Below are 20,625 nucleotides of genomic sequence, written 5' to 3'. Positions count from 1 at the left end.
TTCAATAATAGTGAGCTGTGCTTGGACTCTGTGATTGGACTCTAGTTTTCACACTGAGCTACAGTTTACAGAAAAGAGACGTTTACTGTATGGATTATATATGTAATTATGATAATTACCGGATACAGGGCTGTTATTCTCGTTTCCAGGGATCCAGGACAGAGTGACACTGCGGCTGCTCTTCTCCGACAGTCGGAGAGAGTGAGGGGCATCCGGCTTATCTACACAAACATCAAAGAAAAAGATAAACCAGTCAAACACACATTCATTCTCTCAATTTTGATTCACTCAATCACTTTCTAACAGATTCATTCACTCACTAACAATTTTACACACTCAGTTACTTACTGATTCACAAACTTAACAAATACATTAATACACAATCTTCTATTAATTCACTCACTCACTGATCCCCACACTTACTTAATAACTGAATCACTTAAACATACAAACCTAACTCATTTACTTATTAACTGCCTAATTCAATAACTGATTCATTAAATTATTCACAAACTAAACAGCATACTTATTCTCTAATTTGATTCATTCACTCGCTCACTCATTCCCTGACTGATTCACTCACTCACCCATTTACTAAATGATTCACTCACTAACTGATTCAGTAACTCACTAATTTATTAATTCACGAAATCTCTTACTGATCTATCTGATTCATTCTTTTATTTACTTGCTTCTGATCTGATTCATTCTCTTATTCACTAATTGCATTTCTCACTCATTCTTCAGTTTGAGTTTCTCATTCATTCACTAACTGATTCACTCAATAACTGATTCATTCACTAACTGATTCAATAACTGATTCATTCACTAACTGATTCACTCAATAACTGATTCATTCACTAACTGATTCACTCAATAACTGATTCATTCACTAACTGATTCACTCACTAACTGATTCACTCACTAACTAATTCACTCAATAACTGATTCATTCACTAACTGATTCACTCACTAACTGATTCACTCAATAACTGATTCATTCAATAACTGATTCACTCACTAACTGATTCACTCACTCGTTCTCTAGGTTGAGGCTCTTATTTATTCTCTAACAGATTTACTCACTAACTGATTCATTCACTAACTGATTCACTCACTAACTGATTCACTCACTAACTGATTCACTCACTCGTTCTCTAGGTTGAGGCTCTTATTTATTCTCTAACAAATTTACTCACTAACTGATTCACTCATTCTCAAACTGATTCATTCTGTAACTGAATCACTCACTCACTAACTGATTCACTCACTCACTAATTAACTGATTCACTGATAACTGGTTCTGGGCTGGTGACTCACCGACCACAGTGATGGATCCGGAGGCTTTGTCCGCGTCCAGTTTGGTCATCACCTCACAGCTGTAGCTCCCAGCGTCCTTCTGCTGGACGTCCGTTATTTTGAGGGACCCGTTCTCAAACACTGTGTACCTGTCAATCAGACAAATCCCGACCAATCAGATGCTTCCAGTCTCTGAAGAGGCGGAGACTCTCACAGTGCCAGTCATATTAATATAGTCATTATAGTTCTTAATGGGAATAGTGATCCAGACTAGGAAGGAGCACATAAGGAATCACGTAGTAAATTAAAAGTGAATTACTGAAAATCTCTCTTTTCCTTTCCTAAATCGCTCCTGATGAGTGCGAGTTTCACCATTAGTAACGTTTTTAATGGTCTTTGGGATGACTGCACTTTTTTTAGATTTACTAACCATTATTTCTCTAAGTACTTTTTCTTTACTTAGTTGAGTAGTTGTTGCTTCTCATAATCTGGATTCGAACATTACTCAAATATTCACTATTCACTGTATACCTGTAACTCTACCTCTTCACTACTTTACTTTAACTGATGCTCTCAAACACTTTATTAAGAGACAAGAAATTCAAGTAATTAACTCTTGATGAGTTCAGCACAGCTGTTAACTGAAAGCCTGAATTCCAGGTGACTCTACCTCATAAAACTGACTGAGAAAATCCAGCAGAGATGTTCAAAAACTGATCATCTAAACAAGAGGAGATACATTGAAGAATAAAAATATGAACATATTCTGGTTTGTTTATCACGTTTTTGTTTAGTAAATAATTCCATATGTTTTTCTTCATAGTTGTGATGAGTTTAGTATTAATCTGCAATACAGAACATTTTAATATAATGAAAAAACACTTAATTTGTCCTCTTAAATGGAAAATCTCCCTTTAAAACAATGTTTAGTCTCAGACTAGGCTTAATTCCTATATATAACTATATCTAAAGCATGTGTTTACTTGTCGTCCTGCGCTGATGTCATGATCTTGTTGTTGTCCTTCCTCCACAGGATGGTGGGGTCCAGAAGCTCCTGGTCCACCTGGTACTCGCACTGCAGCACTGCGGCCTGACCGCGGGGGACGTGAAGGTCCTGCGGGGGGTTTATGATCCGAGTCCGATCTGGAAACACACAAAGAAAGAAAGCGTGAACCACGAGTCAGTAATCAGACTCCACTACTTAAATACGTGCTATAAATACAGATGCTATAAATTCATTGTATTTTCAGCAGAGAGACAGAACAATTTACTGTCAATGCCCTATTTTAGTGATCTCTGCAGCTTGATTTAGGGGGTGTCAGTGTGACTTTGCTATCATAATGACAGGAAAAGTACACAAGCCTTGCGTTGGTTGAAACGAAGCGCAAAAGTCATGTACTAATTTTCTTAATTAATGATAGGTGTGGTTAATTTTGGCCGTAGCGTGAAATAATAAACCAATCAGAGAGTCTCTTGTTCATCATTCTCTTTAAGAGTAGATCAGGTGAGCTCTGTCTTTGGTGGATTGCTATTGTAACGGTGCAGCTACCTGGACGTGTTCAACAAACTCTTCTCAGCAGAGGAAACTGAGCTGCTGGTTGACGCTGTGAAGGAGCTCCAGCAGCTCATTTACGGGAACAGCAGCGTTATTTTATTTACTATTCTGTTTATTGTTGATGTAAAAGTTGGGTTTGTGCTGCTGTGTGTTCATGTGTGTGTAAAAAGTGGGGGTTACAAAAAGCCAAAAACTAAAAAAATCAATTAAATTATGATTTTTTTTTTGATTAATGGTGTTATGTAATGTAATGTTAAAGTTGACAGCGCTACTTAAAATACAGTATATACAGGATAGGATATATAGAATAAGGTGAGCGAGAATATCTTTAATTGGAATTATAATTAGTCTTAACTAAAGGTGAGATATCTCTAATTAATTGAGGATAACTTAAATTGGAGCTTCTATAAAATGACGGGACAGGTCCTCAACACTTACTCATCACTGCCAGTGTAGCACTGATGGAGAGGTTCTTCACAGAGCAGAAATACATCCCTGAGTCCTCTCGCATGACGTCGGTGATCTGTAGCGAGCCGTTAGCGAACTGCGTGGCTCTGGCGTTCTCCAGAGCGAGTTCTCCAAATTCATTTTGCCTGAAAACAGAACCATCATCCAGATCACACCAAAGATCAACAATAACATTACAACAGTAACAGAACAACAAGTCTGGATCTTTAGTACTTTACACAGCTCTGAGGTACGTTCTCCAACTCTACACTAGCAGAGAGAGGTGTTTCTGATAAAGTGGCCAGGTAGTAAAGTTTATAGTTATAAAATGATTTTTTTTCTCACCAGGTGATTTTGGGTGGGGGGGAGCCAAAAGCTCTACAGTCGAGGAAAACAGAGCTGCCCTCCGTCAGATTATACATCACCTTATCCTCCGTCAGAATCTGAGGGGGGAGCTCTGAGAGAGAGAGAGAGACAGAAGGAGAGAGAGAGAGAACGAGGTAAAGAGAAAGAGAGAGAGCGAGGGAGGGAAAAAAGAGGAAGAGAGAATAAGAGAAAAGTAGAAAACATGATGAGACAATGTGGGGAGGGTTACTGTGGAAAGTGTACTGTGGACGGGGACTGTGGGCAGTGTACTGTGGGCGGGGCTTTTGGACCGTGTAATGTGGGCGGGGCTATTGGACAGTGTAATGTGGGCGGGGACTGTGGGCAGTGTACTGTGGGCGGGGCTTTTGGACAGTGTAATGTGGGCGGGGACTGTAGACAGTGTACTGTGGGCGGGGCTTTTGGACAGTGTAATGTGGGCGGGGACTGTAGACAGTGTATTGTGGGCGGGGACTGTGGACAGTGTACTGTGGGCGGGGCTTTTGGACATTGTAATGTGGGTGGGGACAGTAGACAGTGTACTGTGGGCGGGGCTTTTGGACAGTGTAATGTGGGCGGGGACTGTAGACAGTGTATTGTGGGAGGGGACTGTGGACAGTGTACTGTGGGCGGGGCTTTTGGACATTGTAATGTGGGCGGGGACTGTAGACAGTGTATTGCGGGCAGGACTTGTGGACAGTGTATTGTGGGCGGGGACTGTAGACAGTGTACTGTGGGCGGGGCTTTTGGACAGTGTAATGTGGGCGGGGACTGTGGACAGTGTATTGTGGGCAGGACTTGTGGACAGTGTACTGTGGGCGGGGACTGTAGACAGTGTACTGTGGGCGGGGCTTTTGGACAGTGTAATATGGGTGGGGACTGTGGACAGTGTAATGTGGGTGGGGCTTTTGGACAGTGTAATATGGGTGGGGACTGTGGACAGTGTACTGTGAGCAGAACTTGTGGACAGTGTACTGTGGGCAAGATTTGTTTACAGAGTATTGTGGGCGGGGACTGTGGACAGTGTATTGTGGGCGGGGACTGTGGACAGTGTATTGTGGGCGGGGACTGTGGACAGTGTATTGTGGGCGGGGACTGTGGTCAGTGTACTGTGGGCGGAGACTGTAGACAGTGTACTTAGGGTGGGGAATGTGGGCGGGGCTTGTTGACAGTAAATTGTGGGCGGAACTTGTGGACAGTGTACTGTGGACGGGGACTGTGGACGGGGACTGTGGACAGTGTGGGCGGGGACTAACCGACGATGTGGATAAAGGCATTGACCAGGGAGGTTCCGTGTTTATTGGACGCTTCACACTGATACACTGCAGTGTCGCCATAGCGAACGTTAGTCAGACGCAGAGTACCGCCCACAATGCTCCGCCTCTGATCTCCATCCGTCTCTACAACACACACACACACACACACACACACACACACAAGAAAACATGAAGGTCAGTCAATCCAAAAAGAAGTATTCTCAAGTGAAGACCATCAAAAACACTATAACGATGGAACTGGCACTCATCAGTTGTTAAGTGGTAAATCAGTACCTGTAATGGGGATGCCGTTGATTTTCCAGGTGATATTGGGGGTGGGGATTCCCTCAGCCTGGCAGTCCAGTTTCACCATCTCCCCCGGAGCGTAGCGCTGGTTTTCAGGGACTTTGGTCCAGTATGGTGCCGCTACAACGACACAAATACAAGTATGAGTGTGTGTGTGATTACCCTCTACAGTGACGGTGTAGGAGTGTGTGTGTGTGTGATTACCCTCTACAGTGATGGTGTAGGAGTGTGTGAGTGTGATTACCCTCTACAGTGATGGTGTAGGAGTGTGTGTGTGTGTGTGTGATTACCCTCTACAGTGACGGTGTAGGAGTATGTGTGTGTGATTACCCTCTACAGTGACGGTGTAGGAGTGTGTGTGTGTGTGATTACCCTCTACAGTGATGGTGTAGGAGTGTGTGAGTGTGATTACCCTCTACAGTGATGGTGTAGGAGTGTGTGTGTGTGTGTGTGATTACCCTCTACAGTGACGGTGTAGGAGTGTGTGTGTGTGTGTGATTACCCTCTACAGTGATGGTGTAGGAGTGTGTGAGTGTGATTACCCTCTACAGTGACGGTGTAGGAGTGTGTGTGTGTGTGTGATTACCCTCTACAGAGATGGTGTAGGAGTGTGTGAGTGTGATTACACTCTACATTGACGGTGTAGGAGTGTGTGTGTGTGTGTGATTACCCTCTACAGTGATGGTGTAGGAGTGTGTGATTATCCAGTACAATACAGGTGTAGGACTGTGTGATTACCCTCTACAGTGACGGTGTAGGAGTGTGTTTGTGTGTGATTACCCTCTACAGTGACGGTGTAGGAGTGTGTGTGTGTGATTACCCTCTACAGTGATGGTGTAGGCGTGTGTGTGTGTGATTACCCTCTACAGTGACGGTGTAGGAGTGTGTGTGTGTGATTACCCTCTACAGTGATGGTGTAGGAGTGTGTGAGTGTGATTACCCTCTACAGTGACGGTGTAGGAGTGTGTGAGTGTGATTACCCTCTACAGTGACGGTGTAGGAGTGTGTGTGTGTGATTATCCTCTACAGTGACGGTGTAGGAGTGTGTGAGAGTGTGATTATCCTCTACAGTGACGTGTAGGAGTGTGTGTGTGTGTGATTATCCTCTACAGTAACGGTGTAGGTGTAAGTGTGATTACCCTCCACAGTGACGGTGTAGGAGTGGGTGTGTGTGTGTGTGTGTGTGTGTGCGTGTGATTACCCTCTACAGTGACAGTGTAGGACTGTGTGTGTGTGTGTGTGATTACCCTCTACAGTGACAGTGTAGGAGTGTGTGTGAGTGTGTGTGTGGGTGTGTGTGCGTGTGATTACCCTCTACAGTGACAATGTAGGACTGTGTGTGTGTGTGTGTGTGTGTGTGTGTGTGTGATTACCCTCTACAGTGAAGATGTAGGACTGTGTGTGTGTGTGTGTGCGTGTGTGATTACCCTCTACAGTGACGGTGTAGGAGTGTGTGTGTGTGTGTGTGTGTGATTACCCTCTACAGTGACGGTGTAGGACTGTGTGTGTGTGTGTGTGTGTGTGTGTGATTACCCTCTACAGTGACGATGTAGGACTGTGTGTGTGTGTGTGTGTGATTACCCTCTACAGTGACAATGTAGGACTGTGTGTGTGTGTGAGTGTGTGTGTGATTACCCTCTACAGTGAAGATGTAGGACTGTGTGTGTGTGCGTGTGTGATTACCCTCTATAGTGACGGCGTAGGAGTGTGTGTGTGTGTGTGATTACCCTCTACAGTGAAGATGTAGGACTGTGTGTGTGTGTGCGTGTGTGATTACCCTCTACAGTGACGGTGTAGGAGTGTGTGTGAGTGTGTGTGTGTGTGTGTGTGTGTGTGCATGTGATTACCCTCTACAGTGACGGTGTAGGAGTGTGTGTGAGTGTGTGTGTGTGTGTGTGGGTGTGTGTGCATGTGATTACCCTCTACAGTGACGGTGTAGGAGTGTGTGTGAGTGTGTGTGTGTGTGTGTGTGTGTGCGTGTGATTACCCTCTACAGTGACGGTGTAGGAGTGTGTGTGAGTGTGTGTGTGTGTGTGTGTGTGTGCGTGTGTGATTACCCTCTACAGTGACGGTGTAGGAGTGTGTGTGAGTGTGTGTGTGTGTGTGTGTGTGTGTGCGTGTGTGATTACCCTCTACAGTGACGGTGTAGGAGTGTGTGTGAGTGTGTGTGTGTGTGTGTGTGTGTGTGTGTGCGTGTGTGATTACCCTCTACAGTGACGGTGTAGGAGTGTGTGTGAGTGTGTGTGTGTGTGTGTGTGTGTGTGTGTGCGTGTGTGATTACCCTCTACAGTGACGGTGTAGGAGTGTGTGATGGATCCCTGGGTGTTGCTGGCGGTACAGGAGTACTCCCCGTCGTCGCTCTCCAGAACCTCCCGGAACTCCAGCCGGTGGTTGTATCTGGACACTGTAATTAGGTCGGATGTCTCAAGGGGGCCGTCCTTCCTCGTCCAGGTCACTGTGGGGGTGGGGCTACAGCAGGCGGAGATACGGAAAAAAAAAAGCTTTAGAGCTTAATTCATTTAAATCATTAATTCATTTGTTAACTATTGACGAGACACAGCTGTTAACTGAAAGCCAATCCAGGTGACACTTCCTCATAAAGTAGAAAATAATTACATATGTTTTTCTTCATAGTTTGAATGAGTTTAGTATTAATCTACAATGCTGAACATTTTAATATAATAAAAAGCACTAGATTTACGTATTTTTTTTAACTTTTATTTGTTTTGTTTATTTTAGTTTTTTTGTTGTTTGAAAGTGTCACGCCTGTTATGAATTTTGTAGTTCTAAACTCTTCTGTAAATTCTTCTGTTCATGTCTATGGACAAACCCCAGTCCAGAACTACAATCCCCAGCATGCCTCCGCCTGTGTCACATGTTCGGACTCAACCAATCCTGTCTCACTTTCATGTTCGTCATCTCCGGAATACTAGATTGCGTTCAAGTGTTTGTAATTGTTTTTCTCATGTATATAAACCCAACTTATGTAACTTATGTAGTTTGCAAACTACTTTCCCTATTTACCAGCGATATACTGAACGTTTATTTTCTGTTTGTATTTTCTGTGTATGACTTTCGGCTTATGGTTTCGTTTTCGGTTTGTGATTCGGCTCTGATGTTTTGGCTCATTCTCTCTGAGTGGCATATTGAAAACTGAAATAAAAAATATGTTTTTACATATCAGAAACACGTAAATAAACAGATTATTGTAGAGTTCTGTACGTACAGGCCGTGAGGGATGCACTCCAGGGTGAGCGGTTCTCCGCGGAGGGCGAGGTACTGACTGCGCTTCCCCTCCGGCCGGTGCAGATGAGGCCGTCTGCTCTTCACCACCATGTTCGCTTTAAATAAAAATAAAAAATACATAAATACATACATAAACAATTATTAAATAACTTAAGCTTAAAAAATGTTTTTTTTTTATTTTAAACCCCAGTATCTATATTTCTACCTACACTGAAAAAAATGATGCGTGAAGTTTTGCAGAAAGTTTTGCAACTTTCTGCATTCGCTTTTTTTAAGTAAATTTAATTTCAGATAAATTTAAGTAACTTCAACTCGGTTTCAAGACTTAAATGTTACACAGAGTAAATAAGTGAACTGAACTTCAGTCAATCCTTTCTTTTAGTAAACTTTACTTCATTTCTACATACAATATTACAATTACTTAATTTATACAATATTACTCAATAATTTATGATACATAATATATTATTATATAATTTCTGAAATGTAAATATTTTTAGATAAAACACACATTCAAATATTTACATAATCTCACAGATTTACTTGGTAAACAGAGCAAGTCTCACTGTCTCAACACATGGATCGCATGTAATACATTCTTTTTAGTATACTAATACTATACTATACTCGATTAGACAGTGTAATATGTTTTAACTATTGGCTATTTAAATATTAGGAATTATAATATATTATGTATCCTAAGTTATTTGAGTAATATTGTATAAATGAAGTTATTGTAATTTGGTAATAAGTTTAACTCTATGTATTTACTCTATGTAACATTTAAGTCTTGAAACTGAGTTAAAGATACTTAAATTTAGCTGAAATTAAATTTACTTAAAAAAATCAAATGCAGAGTTGCAAAACTATTTTTAAGTTAATTTTACATTTACATTTTACATTTTTTTTGTGTAATAAAAGTAATAAATAAAAAGTAATAAATAAAGATTATACCAAACTAAACCATTACCAAATTATTTCAGCGTTTACTGACAGTAGTGTTGTGTTTCCTTTTAATTCTACGTTTGACACTCTTACACACACAGCAGTCAGGAGGCACTGGTGAAAGAGTGTGGTGGTGATCACTGGAGTGTTAACAGTCCCTGATGCCAACCGAGTTGCAGTGCCCGGCTGGGTCTCTGTGCCAGCTGAGCTTCATGCCTTTACGCCTGATTTACCAGCAACAATACAGCAGAACCGCGACAGCCGGGGATCCTCCAGCTAGCAGCTGGTGCCGGCGCCGGTGCCGGGTAAAGCCGAGCAGTGCCGGGTCTGAACACGGTGAGCATGTGCATCTCCACCCCTCCACACTACAGTACCAAACATCCCATAATAATACTGCACCAAACATCCCATAATAATACTGCACCAAACATCCCATAATAATACTGCACCAAACATCCCACAATAATACTGCTGTATCACTCCTGATAAACTATACTGAACAGCACTGGATCAGAACAGATAATCACTAAACACACAAATTAACATAATTCACTATAAAGATAATTAGTGTAATTAATTAGTTAATTAATTAACCGGCCATTGACTGCAGTTAGTTAATGAATATAGTCTTTTAATTGTTTAGTTAATGACTGTAGTTAATAAAATAAAATAGCTAACAGATAGCTAGCTAACAGAGCAACCAAGTTAGCTAACTTACGTAACTTACTAGCTAACAAAGCAACCAAGTTAGCTAACTTACGTAACTTACTAGCTAACAAGCTAACAGAGCAAACAAGTTAGGTAACTTACGTAACTTACTAGCTAACAAGCTAACAGAGCAAACAAGTTAGGTAACTTACGTAACTTACTAGCTAACAAGCTAACAGAGCAACCAAGTTAGCTAACTTACGTAACTTACTAGCTAACAAGCTAACAGAGCAACCAAGTTAGGTAACTTACGTAACTTACTAGCTAACAAGCTAACAGAGCAAACAAGTTAGGTAGCTAACTAACATACTAACTAACTAACTAACTAACTAACTAACTAACTAACAAGCTTCTAACATATTACCTAACTAATTAACTGAGTAGCTAGCTAACAGAGCAAACAAGTTAGCTAACTAACATAGTAACTAACTTGCTAGCAAGTTAACAGGATAACCAAGTTAGCTAGCTAACATATTAATTTTCTAACTAACTAACTAACTAACTAACTAACTAACTAACTAACTAACTAACTAACTAGCTAGGTAACATAGCAACCAAGTTAGCTAGCTAACATACTAACTAACATACTAACTAACTAACTAGCTATGTAACATAGCAACCAAGTTAGCTAGCTAACATATTAACTAACTAACTAACTAACTAACTAACTAACTAACTAACTAGCTAGGTAACATAGCAACCAAGTTAGCTAGCTAACATACTAACTAACTAACTAGCTAGGTAACATAGCAACCAAGTTAGCTAGCTAACATATTAGCTAACTAACTAACTAACTAACTAACTAACTAACTAACTAGCTAGCTAGGTAACATAGCAACCACGTTAGCTATCTAACATATTAACTAACTAACTAGCAAGCTAACAGAGCAAACAAGGTAGCTAGCATATTAACTAACTAACTAACTACTTAACTAGCTAGGTAACATAGCAACCAAGTTAGCTAGCTAACATATTAACTAACTAACTAACTAGCTAGCTAGCTAGGTAACATAGCAACCAAGTTAGCTAGCTAACATATTAACTAACTAACTAGCAAGCTAACAGAGCAAACAAGGTAGCTAGCTAACATAGTAACTAGCTAGCAAGCGAACAGGATAACCAAGTTAGGATGCTAGCTAACATACTAACTAACTAACTAACTAACTAACTAACTAACTAGCTAGGTAACAGAACAACCAAGTTAGCTAGCTAACATAGTAACTAACTAGCTAAATAGCTGAAAAGTTCTTAACAGGTGGAGTAAAGTGGACTACTTTGCACTTTTGTCTCTGTTGTTTACCTTAAATTCCTCCAAGTAACACAGCTCGGTTACAAAGCAACCAAGTTAGCAAGCTAGCTAACATAGTAACTAACTAACTAACTAACTAACTAACTAACTAACTAACTAACTAACTAACTAACTATTTAACTAACATAGCAACCAAGTCAGTTAGCTAGCTAACAGAGCAACACTTATTAACATAATTCATTATGAAGATCATAAATGTACTCAATTAGTTAATTAATTAACCAGTCATTGAGTGTATGTAGTTAGTTACATTCAGTAATGCATATAGTAAATGTTAATGAATATAGTATTTTAATTGTATAGTTAATGACTGTAGTTAATAAAATAAATGTAGTTGATTAAACAGTAACTGATGAAAAGTAAATATGATTTGCACTGAGAGAGAAGTTCATAATCTTTAATAATAATTCTGTTAATTCTGGGCTGGTTAAAACCCTATTCCGGGCGACGCCCCCTGAAGATGGGCGGTACTGTTACTCACAGGGGGTCACGTGCAGGGAGATGGGTTCTTTGGGCAGGATGGTTCTGGCGGCGGAGTACTGGGCGTTACAGGTGTAATCGTCTCTGGTGTCTTTATTCAGCACGTTGGCGAAGTACAGGTTTCCATCCAGACCGATGGTGACGCGGTCGCTCTGAGGGATGTGCATCAGCTCTGAGGAAACACAGGAAAGTTATGAGACTAAAGACTGTGGTAGGAGGTGGTACCAAAGGTGTACCAGAAGTGGTACGTGAGGTATCTCAAAGTGAAACACCACCAAACAATGTTTCAAATGGGTCAAACCCCCAAAATTAATTATTAAGTCAAGGATATGTGATCAATAGCTGTTGTTATTGTTTCAAAATTACCAGAACATTTAAAAAACATTAAATAAAAATAATAAAATCCAGAAATTCTGACATATTGAACGTTCTAAGAATGTTAACTGTAACAATCAGAAAACGGGAGGTGGTACATAGGTACAAATGTTTAAGAACTAATTTGTAAACTAATTATTAATTGACACTAGTTAAGGCATTATTAACCATTACAACATTTTAACTTATGTATCATTTTTGAGCATAACAAAATTTGCAGTGTTTAGTAATGTTTTAACTTGAGTCAGTTGATAATTAGCCGAGGCATTACTTAAAGAGCGTTAGTTATTACATAAGTACTCGTTAATAGCTGAAATATGTTTCTTAAAAGTTGTGAAACATACCAGTCCTGCGTATTTTTTTATAAACATTTCCTAACCTTTAAAAAACACTTTTATTGTGGTAATTTCTGCCTCTGCAGCTCCTCTCAGGTTTAACTCTGCTATAGGCAAGGATGATGTTTCACTTACAATATGCAGATCAATTAATCAATAATCCCGCCCCCTGCTAACATCCAATCATCTGTGTCTCACTACCACTATCAGAGGAACACAGCTCAGCACAATCAGCTTTCCCTTCTGCCACGCCCCTAAACCCATACATCACCTAGTGCCCCTCCCATGGTCCTTTTTTTTTTTTCATTTTTCCATTTTGGGCTGAAGATAAAATCAGGAGGTTTAGTTTCCCTTTAAACATTTAAAAATGTTTATTATTTAATTATAGACCCTTATTATGAAATGTTATTGAATTAATTAATATGTTAATATAAATCTGGTGTGTGATTAGTGATTAGTGATCTGTGGTGGGATTAGACTCACTTCTGTCCATCCAGTGAATGTAGGGGGTGACGGAGCTGTTGGGGGGGTTACAGTGGAGGACCACGCTGTCCCCCTCGTGCACCGTCTTCCTCACCCTCTTCTCCTTAGGCAGGATGGGCGTAGCTACGGGACACACACAGGAATTCATGTGTTATTATCATCAAAATTGCCATAAACAGCGGAAAACAGCAGAAAACAGCACTTCTGGATTTCTTGTATAATTGAATACAATGTTAGCCTTTTTTTGTTAAACAAAGTGCTCAGGTGTTTCTGTTTAGCCCTGCTTTAGTACACTGAATAAGTGGTCTCTGAAGAAAGACAGGATTTCGGCTCTTGCTTACGAATATTCATACTTGCAAAGCCCCTGATTCTCTCTATATCATAAAATCCGACGTGAACGACACCGCTTTGACCTTTGAACTATGCTTCCCTACTGTATATTTAAGGTTCATAAAAATATAAAACACTGAATGCCTAGGGAAGGGTAGTTCTGGTGGGAAAGACTACACACCGATGGTAAGTAAGTGAGTAAGGGTTGGGGGACAAGAGTATTATGCCAATATTGATGTCAGGAGCCAATAAGAAAAGCAGGTTGACTTTAGCTTATTTATTTAGAGTATCTCAGCTGTTGAATTTAGGTAATATTTGGTGAAAATACAGGATGAATCGACACACAATCGTACAGTATTGATATGTAACACACAGGTCACGTGAGGTCAGCGAGGGTCAGTAATGTATTAACGGTGGACTCACAGTCGGTGATGAGCTCGATCTCGTCGGACATGGCGGTTCCCAGCTCGTTAGAGACGTAGCAACGATATTTCCCCTGGTAGGACTTCAGATCGTCCGTCTCGTTGGCAGTGATGGATGATTCTTCAACATACAGCGTCCCATCCTTCACCCAGCGATACCTGAGAAACAGGGGAACCAACACTTATTTATTAATATACAGATCTGTAAAAAATAAAGAGATCATTTCAGTTTCTGAATCAGTTTCTCTGATTTTGCTATTTATAGGTTTATGTTTGAGTAAAATGAACATTGTTGTTTTATTCTATAAACTACAGACAACATTTCTCCCAAATTACAAATAAAAATATTCTCATTTAGAGCATTTATTTACAGAAAATGAGAAATGGCTGAAATAATAAAAAAAGATGCAGAACTTTCAGACCTCAAATAATGCAAATAAAACAAGTTCATATTCATAAAGTTTTAAGAGTTCAGAAATAGAGTTCAGTTTTTAATAATTTTTTTTCATGCATCTTGGCATCATGTTCTCCTCCACCAGTCTTACACACTGCTTTTGGATAACTGTATGCTGCTTTACTCCTGGTGCAAAAATTCAAGCAGTTCAGTTTGGTGGTTTGATGGTTTGTGATCATCCATCTTCATCTTGATTATATTCCAGAGGTTTTAATTTGATAAAATCAAAGAAACTCATAATTTTTATGTCGTCTCTTATTTTTTTCCAGAGCTGTACTTCCATTTCTGCATTTACAGAACAGGTTAATTTTGGGCGTCTCATTTGCTCATCATTCTCTTTAAGAGTAGATCAGGTGAGCTCTGTCTTTGGTGGATTGCTATTGTAACGGTGCAGCTACCTGGACGTGTCCAACAAACTCTTCTCAGCAGAGGAAACTGAGCTGCTGGTTGACGCTGTGAAGGAGCTCCAGCAGCTTTATTGATTATTTTTTTATGTTCAGTCTCTGTATATAAAGTATAAATCTGTACAGAAGGTTGTGCAGAAGTGAATGCACTGTAGTTCAGAGAGGAAATTACATCATGACTTTGTGTTTGTGTTACGGTAACTGAAGAACGGAGGGTAAAGCAGAGGGTCGGTGGGGGCGGGGTCACAGTGTAATGAGATTAATGGCAGGAAGTGTAATGAATTGGACTCTGGGTCAGCAGGGTTCTGGTTTTATTCAATTGGCCGCATTGTGTAATGAGGAAATTCATGGGCAGTAAATAACATTAAATAACATTAAATAACATTAAATAATGCAACGTTTCTGAGAGCTTTACCGCACTCTCAGATACACTGCATCACATTTACCATACATGACTCCCTATTTTAGTGATCTATAGGCCAGTCGTCAGCCGTGCACTGTGAAGCTTGATTTAGGGCGTGGTGTCAGTGTGTCTTTGCTATCATAACGACGGGAAAAGTACACCTTGCACAACTAAAAAAACGCAAAGCAAAAGTCATGTACTAATTCTCTTAATTAATCATGGGTGTGGTTAACTTTAGGCGTAATGTGAAATAATAAACCAATCAGAGTGTCTCTTTCTCATCATTCTCTTTAAGAGTCAGGCGAGCTCTGACTTTGGCATATTGCTATTTTATCGACGCAGCTACCTGCTGCTGGACGTGTCCAACAAACTCTTCTCAGCAGAGGAAACTGAGCTGCTGGTTCAAACTGTGAAGGAGTTTCAGCTGGTTAAATTATGTTTATTAAGTTTCTGTTCCATGTTAAGTCTCTGCAGGAAAAAAACGAGTGCAGCTTTCTCCCCCAGCTCCGCTGTGCAGGCGCCTACCGTAATACACTGATTAGATGTGCACTCCAACTTTCACACAGATTCATCTTGTTTTTTCTCCAGCAAATATCTTACTTTTGTATTTATTGCTTATATCTATTACCATGCTTTTCATATATTTTTAATATGTCACTATTATGATGATGGTTTTTCACAAGTGATTTTTATTGGTGCAATGTGTGGTCTGAGTTTCTGGAGTGCCAGTATTTATAAAGGATGTTTGCATATTTCAGCTGCGTCTGTTTTCCATTATCAGTATAAATCTGTACAGAAGGTCCTGCAGAAGTGAATGCACTGTAGTTCAGAGAGGAAATGACATCATGACTTTGTATTTGTGTTACGGTAAGTGAGGGTCGGCAGGGGCGGGGTCACAGGGTTCAGCAGTGTAATGAGATTAATGGAGGGAAGTGTAATGAATTATAGTGTAAATAAGTAAATAACGCAGCGTTTCTGAGAGATTTGCACTGCAGCACATTTACTATACAGGTTGCTATTTAAATTAGGCAGGAGGAAGGAGTGAAAATAGACTGTTGGCGGGGTGTAAGGTAGCAATGAGCATCACGATACACCTTGCGCAGGGTGTAAGATAGTGTCTTTACATTCACTTCTCTATAAAACTCAAAGTCTGTACTGGTATACAGTGGGTGAGTACTGTAGGGGAGACTGGTGCACAATGTAATACAGGATAAAAACTAACATGGATTTTATCCAATTACTGCAATGTTATGACTTGCATATTCTGCACATTTTTTAATAATTTATTTGCATTAGTATTATTTTTATATTTTGATAAAAAATGTATTTATTGTACTGCTTACAATAAGGCAACATATTACAACTAGCCAACATCTAGCCAGTGCAAAGCTGCAGAGCTTTCAGACCTCAAATAATGCAAAGAAAACAAGTTCATATTCATAAAGTTTTAAGAGTTCAGAAATCAATATTTGGTGGAATAATCCTGGTTTTTAATCACAGTTTTATTTTATGCATCTTGGCATCATGGTCTCCTCCACCAGTCTTACACATTGCTTTTGGATAACTTTATGCTGCTTTACTCCTGGTGCAAAAATTCAAGCAGTTCAGTTTGGTGGTTTGATGGTTTGTGATCATCCATCTTCCTCTTGATTAAATTCCAGAGGATTTTAATTTGGTAAAATCAAAGAAACTCATCATTTTTTAAAGTGGTCTATTTTTTTTCCAGAGCTGTACATATATATATATATATTTTAATTCTATTTATCAGAAAATCTAGGCCTAGTTCCAACTTCCATAATATAAGTGGTCTTGCTATGAGCACACTGGCCAGATATTAATCTCACTCACAAGATAACACCTCACAACCTATACCAATGTGGGCATTCCCAAACAAGTCATCTGATGAATTTGATGATAAATTTACATACTGAGGATGCCCCACAGGAGCTCAACTGGGATTTGCTGTATAGCTATTCATCATAATACTGGATCAGATTATTCATTATCTGGATTGAGGATTGAATAATCTGAGGAGTGTGGAGCTGATTGGTGGTTACTCACGTGGGGACGGGGTTACCGCTGGCCTCACACCTCAGACTGACGTCGTCCTGGTAGAAGGCAGTGTAAGACCTGGTCTGGTAGGTGATGACCGGCGGCTGCTTGACTGAACAGGAACAAAAATTTACAGAACACAAATCAGATTAGATTAATCCAAATCAAACCGAATTAAACAGAATGAATCAGAATCAGAACCGCAGACGAGGAGGCGGAGTTAGTGGTGAGATCAAAGCACTTACGGTCATTAGTTACATCTGCAGACCAAGCAGAGGAAAGAAGAGAGAGAACAGAACAACAGGATTATATATCAGGATTATAAACAGCACATGCTGTAATTACACAGGATTAATTACTAATTACAGATTAGATAGGATTAATTATTAATTATTAGATTAGACAGGATTAATTATTCTTTATATATTAGACAGGATTAAGTACACAGTGATTATGAAACTATAGTGTAAATTCTGTAAGGATAACAGTAAAAAACTGGGGTGTGGACCACAATACAGACCTGCAACAGTCTCTTAAAGCCAATATTGGAGCATTTTTATTGGTTCTTTAATCAACTGGAGCATTTCTATTGGTCAATTCGTAAACATTTAGAATTTCAGATAAATTAAGGATTTTTCTAATGATATGATGGTGTGATGGAGCTTAAGGTGTGACGGTGCTGACAAAGGTGACAGAGCTGATGGAGTGACGGAGCTGATGGTGTGATGGTGTGACGGAGCTGATGGTGTGACGGAGCTGCTGGTGTGACAGTGTGATGGAGCTGACAGTGTGACGGAGCTGATGGTGTGACAGTGTGATGGAGCTGATGGTGTGAAGGAGCTGATGGTGTGACAGTGTGACGAAGCTGGCGGTGTGATGGTGTGACGGAGCTGATGGAACTGATGGTGTGACGGAGCTGAGGGTGTTTCGAAGTTGATGGTGAGAGGGAGCTGATGATGTTATGGTAATGGTGTGACGGAGGTGACGGTGTGATGGAGGTGATGGTGTTTCGGAGCTGACGGAGCTGATGGTGTGACGAAGGTGATGGAGGTGATGGTGTGACGGAGGTGATGGTGTGACGTAGGTGAAGGAGCTGATGGTTTGATGGAGCTGATGGTGTTTTGGAGCCGACGGAGCTGATGGTGTGACGAAGGTGACGGAGGTGATGGTGTGACGGAGGTGACGGAGCTGATGGTGTGATGGAGCTGACGGTTTGATGAAGGTGACGAAGCTGATGGTGTGACAAAGGTGACGGAGCTGAAGGTGTGACGGAGGTGACGGAGCGGAAGATGTGATGGTGTGACGGAGCTGATGGAGGTGTTGGTTTAAGTGTGTAGACTCACAGTCTTTGGGAATGTGGATGGCTGCCTGGGCTCCCTGCAGTAGGAGGAGCAGCAGGTGTAGGGAGGTGAACAGCAGGCAGGGGGCGCTGAGACGCCCTCTAGTGGGCGCTGGTTGGCACTGCGCTGGAGGCATTGTTCGCTGTCCCATCAATCGAGAGCCCTGGGTGTGTCATACATGTACTCACACACACACACACCAACACACACTCGGGCTCACACACCCACAAGTGTGTGTAGAGTGTGTATAGAGTTTATCTGTAGAAATCTGGTCTTCTCTGGATCTCTGGTCCACAGTCCTTCTGCTGAAAGAGAGAAGAAAAAAATGATGAGTTTCTTTGATTTTACCAAATTAAAAACCTCTGGAATATAATCAAGAGGAAGATGGATGATCACAAACCATCAAACCACCAAACTGAACTGCTTGAATTTTTACACCAGGAGTAAAGCAGCATAAAGTTATCCAAAAGCAGTGTGTAAGACTGGTGGAGGAGAACATGATGCCAAGATGCATGAAAAAAAACTTGATTAAAAACCAACCAGGATTATTCCACCAAATATTGATTATTTCTGAACTCTTAAAACTTTATGAATATGAACTTGTTTTCTTTGCATTATTTGAGGTCTGAAAGTTCTGCATCTTTTTTGTCATTTCAGCCATTTCTCATTTTCTGTAAATAAATGCTCTAAATGAGAATATTTTTATTTGGAATTTGGGAGAAATGTTGTCTGTAGTTTATAGAATAAAACAACAATGTTCATTTTACTCAAACATAAACCTATAAATAGCAAAATCAGAGAAACTGAGTTGTATTTATATATTCACCCTATAGAGAGCCCGTAGCTCCACCTCCTCAGTTTATAATATCACAATACCTACATTTAGAGTGCTATATATATACAGCTCTAAAACAAAAAAAAGAAAGTAACTCAAAATCATCAGTTTTTTTTCCCAGTTAATCCTCGTTTGTAATCTCAGCTTTTATGCATCTTGGCATCATGTTCTTCTCCACCAGTCTTACACACTGCTTTTGGGTGATGTAATTTCACTCCTAGTGTAACAATTCAAGTAGTTCAGCTTGGTTTGATGGCCATTTAAAAACAGCTTGCTTATTTCCACTACTTATACATCAGATTTATTAATTTCTTAATATGATATAAGAAATCGGAGTATACAGATGTTTACTGATTACTTGAATAATCAGATTACCTAAATAATCCATATAATCTGATTATAAAGAGATTACTGAGTGCATGTAAACAATGCAAACAATAGGAAACATAAAGCCTCTCCTGCAGAATAACTGGATTAAAGTATACAGCAGACAAATTACACACACACACACACTACACACACACTACACACACACTACACACACACTCACACACACACACACACACAAATACACACACACACTCACACACACACACACTCACACACACACACACTCACACACACACTACACACATACTCACACTACACACACACTACGCACACACTACACCCACTACACACACACTACACACACTCACACTACACACACACACACACACACTACACACACACTACACACACACTACACACACACTACACACACACTCACACACACACACACAGAAACACTCACACACACACTACACACACACTCACACACACACACACACTCACACACACACACACACACTCACACACACACACTACACACACACTCACACACACTCACACTACACACACACTCACACACACACACACACACACTACACACACTACACACACACTCACACTACACACACACTCACACACACACTCACACACACACACTCACACACACTCACACACTCACACTACACACACACTACACACACACTACACACACACACACTCACACACACACTACACACACACTCACACTACACACACACTACACACACACTACACACACACACACACTACACACACACACACTACACACACACTACACACACTCACACTACACACACACACACTACACACACACTACACACACACTACACACACACACTCACACACACACTACACACACTCACACTACACACACACTCACACACACACTACACACACACTACACACACA

General features: G+C 40.4%; 1 protein-coding gene across 6 annotated transcripts in view; it reads right to left on the bottom strand.

Moving 5' to 3' along the window:
• Window positions 1–20,625, bottom strand: part of l1camb (L1 cell adhesion molecule, paralog b) — a 90,713-nt gene that overhangs the window by 17,545 nt on the left and 52,543 nt on the right. For 5 of the 6 annotated variants that reach the window (XM_049462867.1, XM_049462870.1, XM_049462872.1 and 2 more), the window contains exons 2-16: window positions 18,516–18,817; window positions 17,418–17,432; window positions 17,182–17,284; window positions 13,861–14,018; window positions 13,108–13,230; window positions 11,916–12,086; window positions 8,453–8,567; window positions 7,508–7,695; window positions 5,215–5,346; window positions 4,921–5,064; window positions 3,647–3,758; window positions 3,293–3,447; window positions 2,283–2,442; window positions 1,321–1,448; window positions 120–221 (exon numbers count right to left, since the gene is read on the bottom strand). In XM_049462867.1, the coding sequence (XP_049318824.1) occupies window positions 120–221; window positions 1,321–1,448; window positions 2,283–2,442; window positions 3,293–3,447; window positions 3,647–3,758; window positions 4,921–5,064; window positions 5,215–5,346; window positions 7,508–7,695; window positions 8,453–8,567; window positions 11,916–12,086; window positions 13,108–13,230; window positions 13,861–14,018; window positions 17,182–17,284; window positions 17,418–17,432; window positions 18,516–18,663 (1,954 nt within the window). In that variant the 5' untranslated portion in view covers window positions 18,664–18,817. The remainder of the gene's footprint in view (window positions 1–119; window positions 222–1,320; window positions 1,449–2,282; window positions 2,443–3,292; window positions 3,448–3,646; window positions 3,759–4,920; window positions 5,065–5,214; window positions 5,347–7,507; window positions 7,696–8,452; window positions 8,568–11,915; window positions 12,087–13,107; window positions 13,231–13,860; window positions 14,019–17,181; window positions 17,285–17,417; window positions 17,433–18,515; window positions 18,818–20,625) is intronic. The other variant, XM_049462871.1, reaches the window with a different exon arrangement.

The sequence above is a fragment of the Astyanax mexicanus genome, chromosome 13 (assembly GCF_023375975.1).
Source record: "Astyanax mexicanus isolate ESR-SI-001 chromosome 13, AstMex3_surface, whole genome shotgun sequence".
NCBI lineage: Eukaryota > Metazoa > Chordata > Actinopteri > Characiformes > Acestrorhamphidae > Astyanax > Astyanax mexicanus.
The sequence above is the reverse complement of the archived record's forward strand: the minus strand, read 5'-3'. Positions and strand labels throughout refer to the sequence as shown.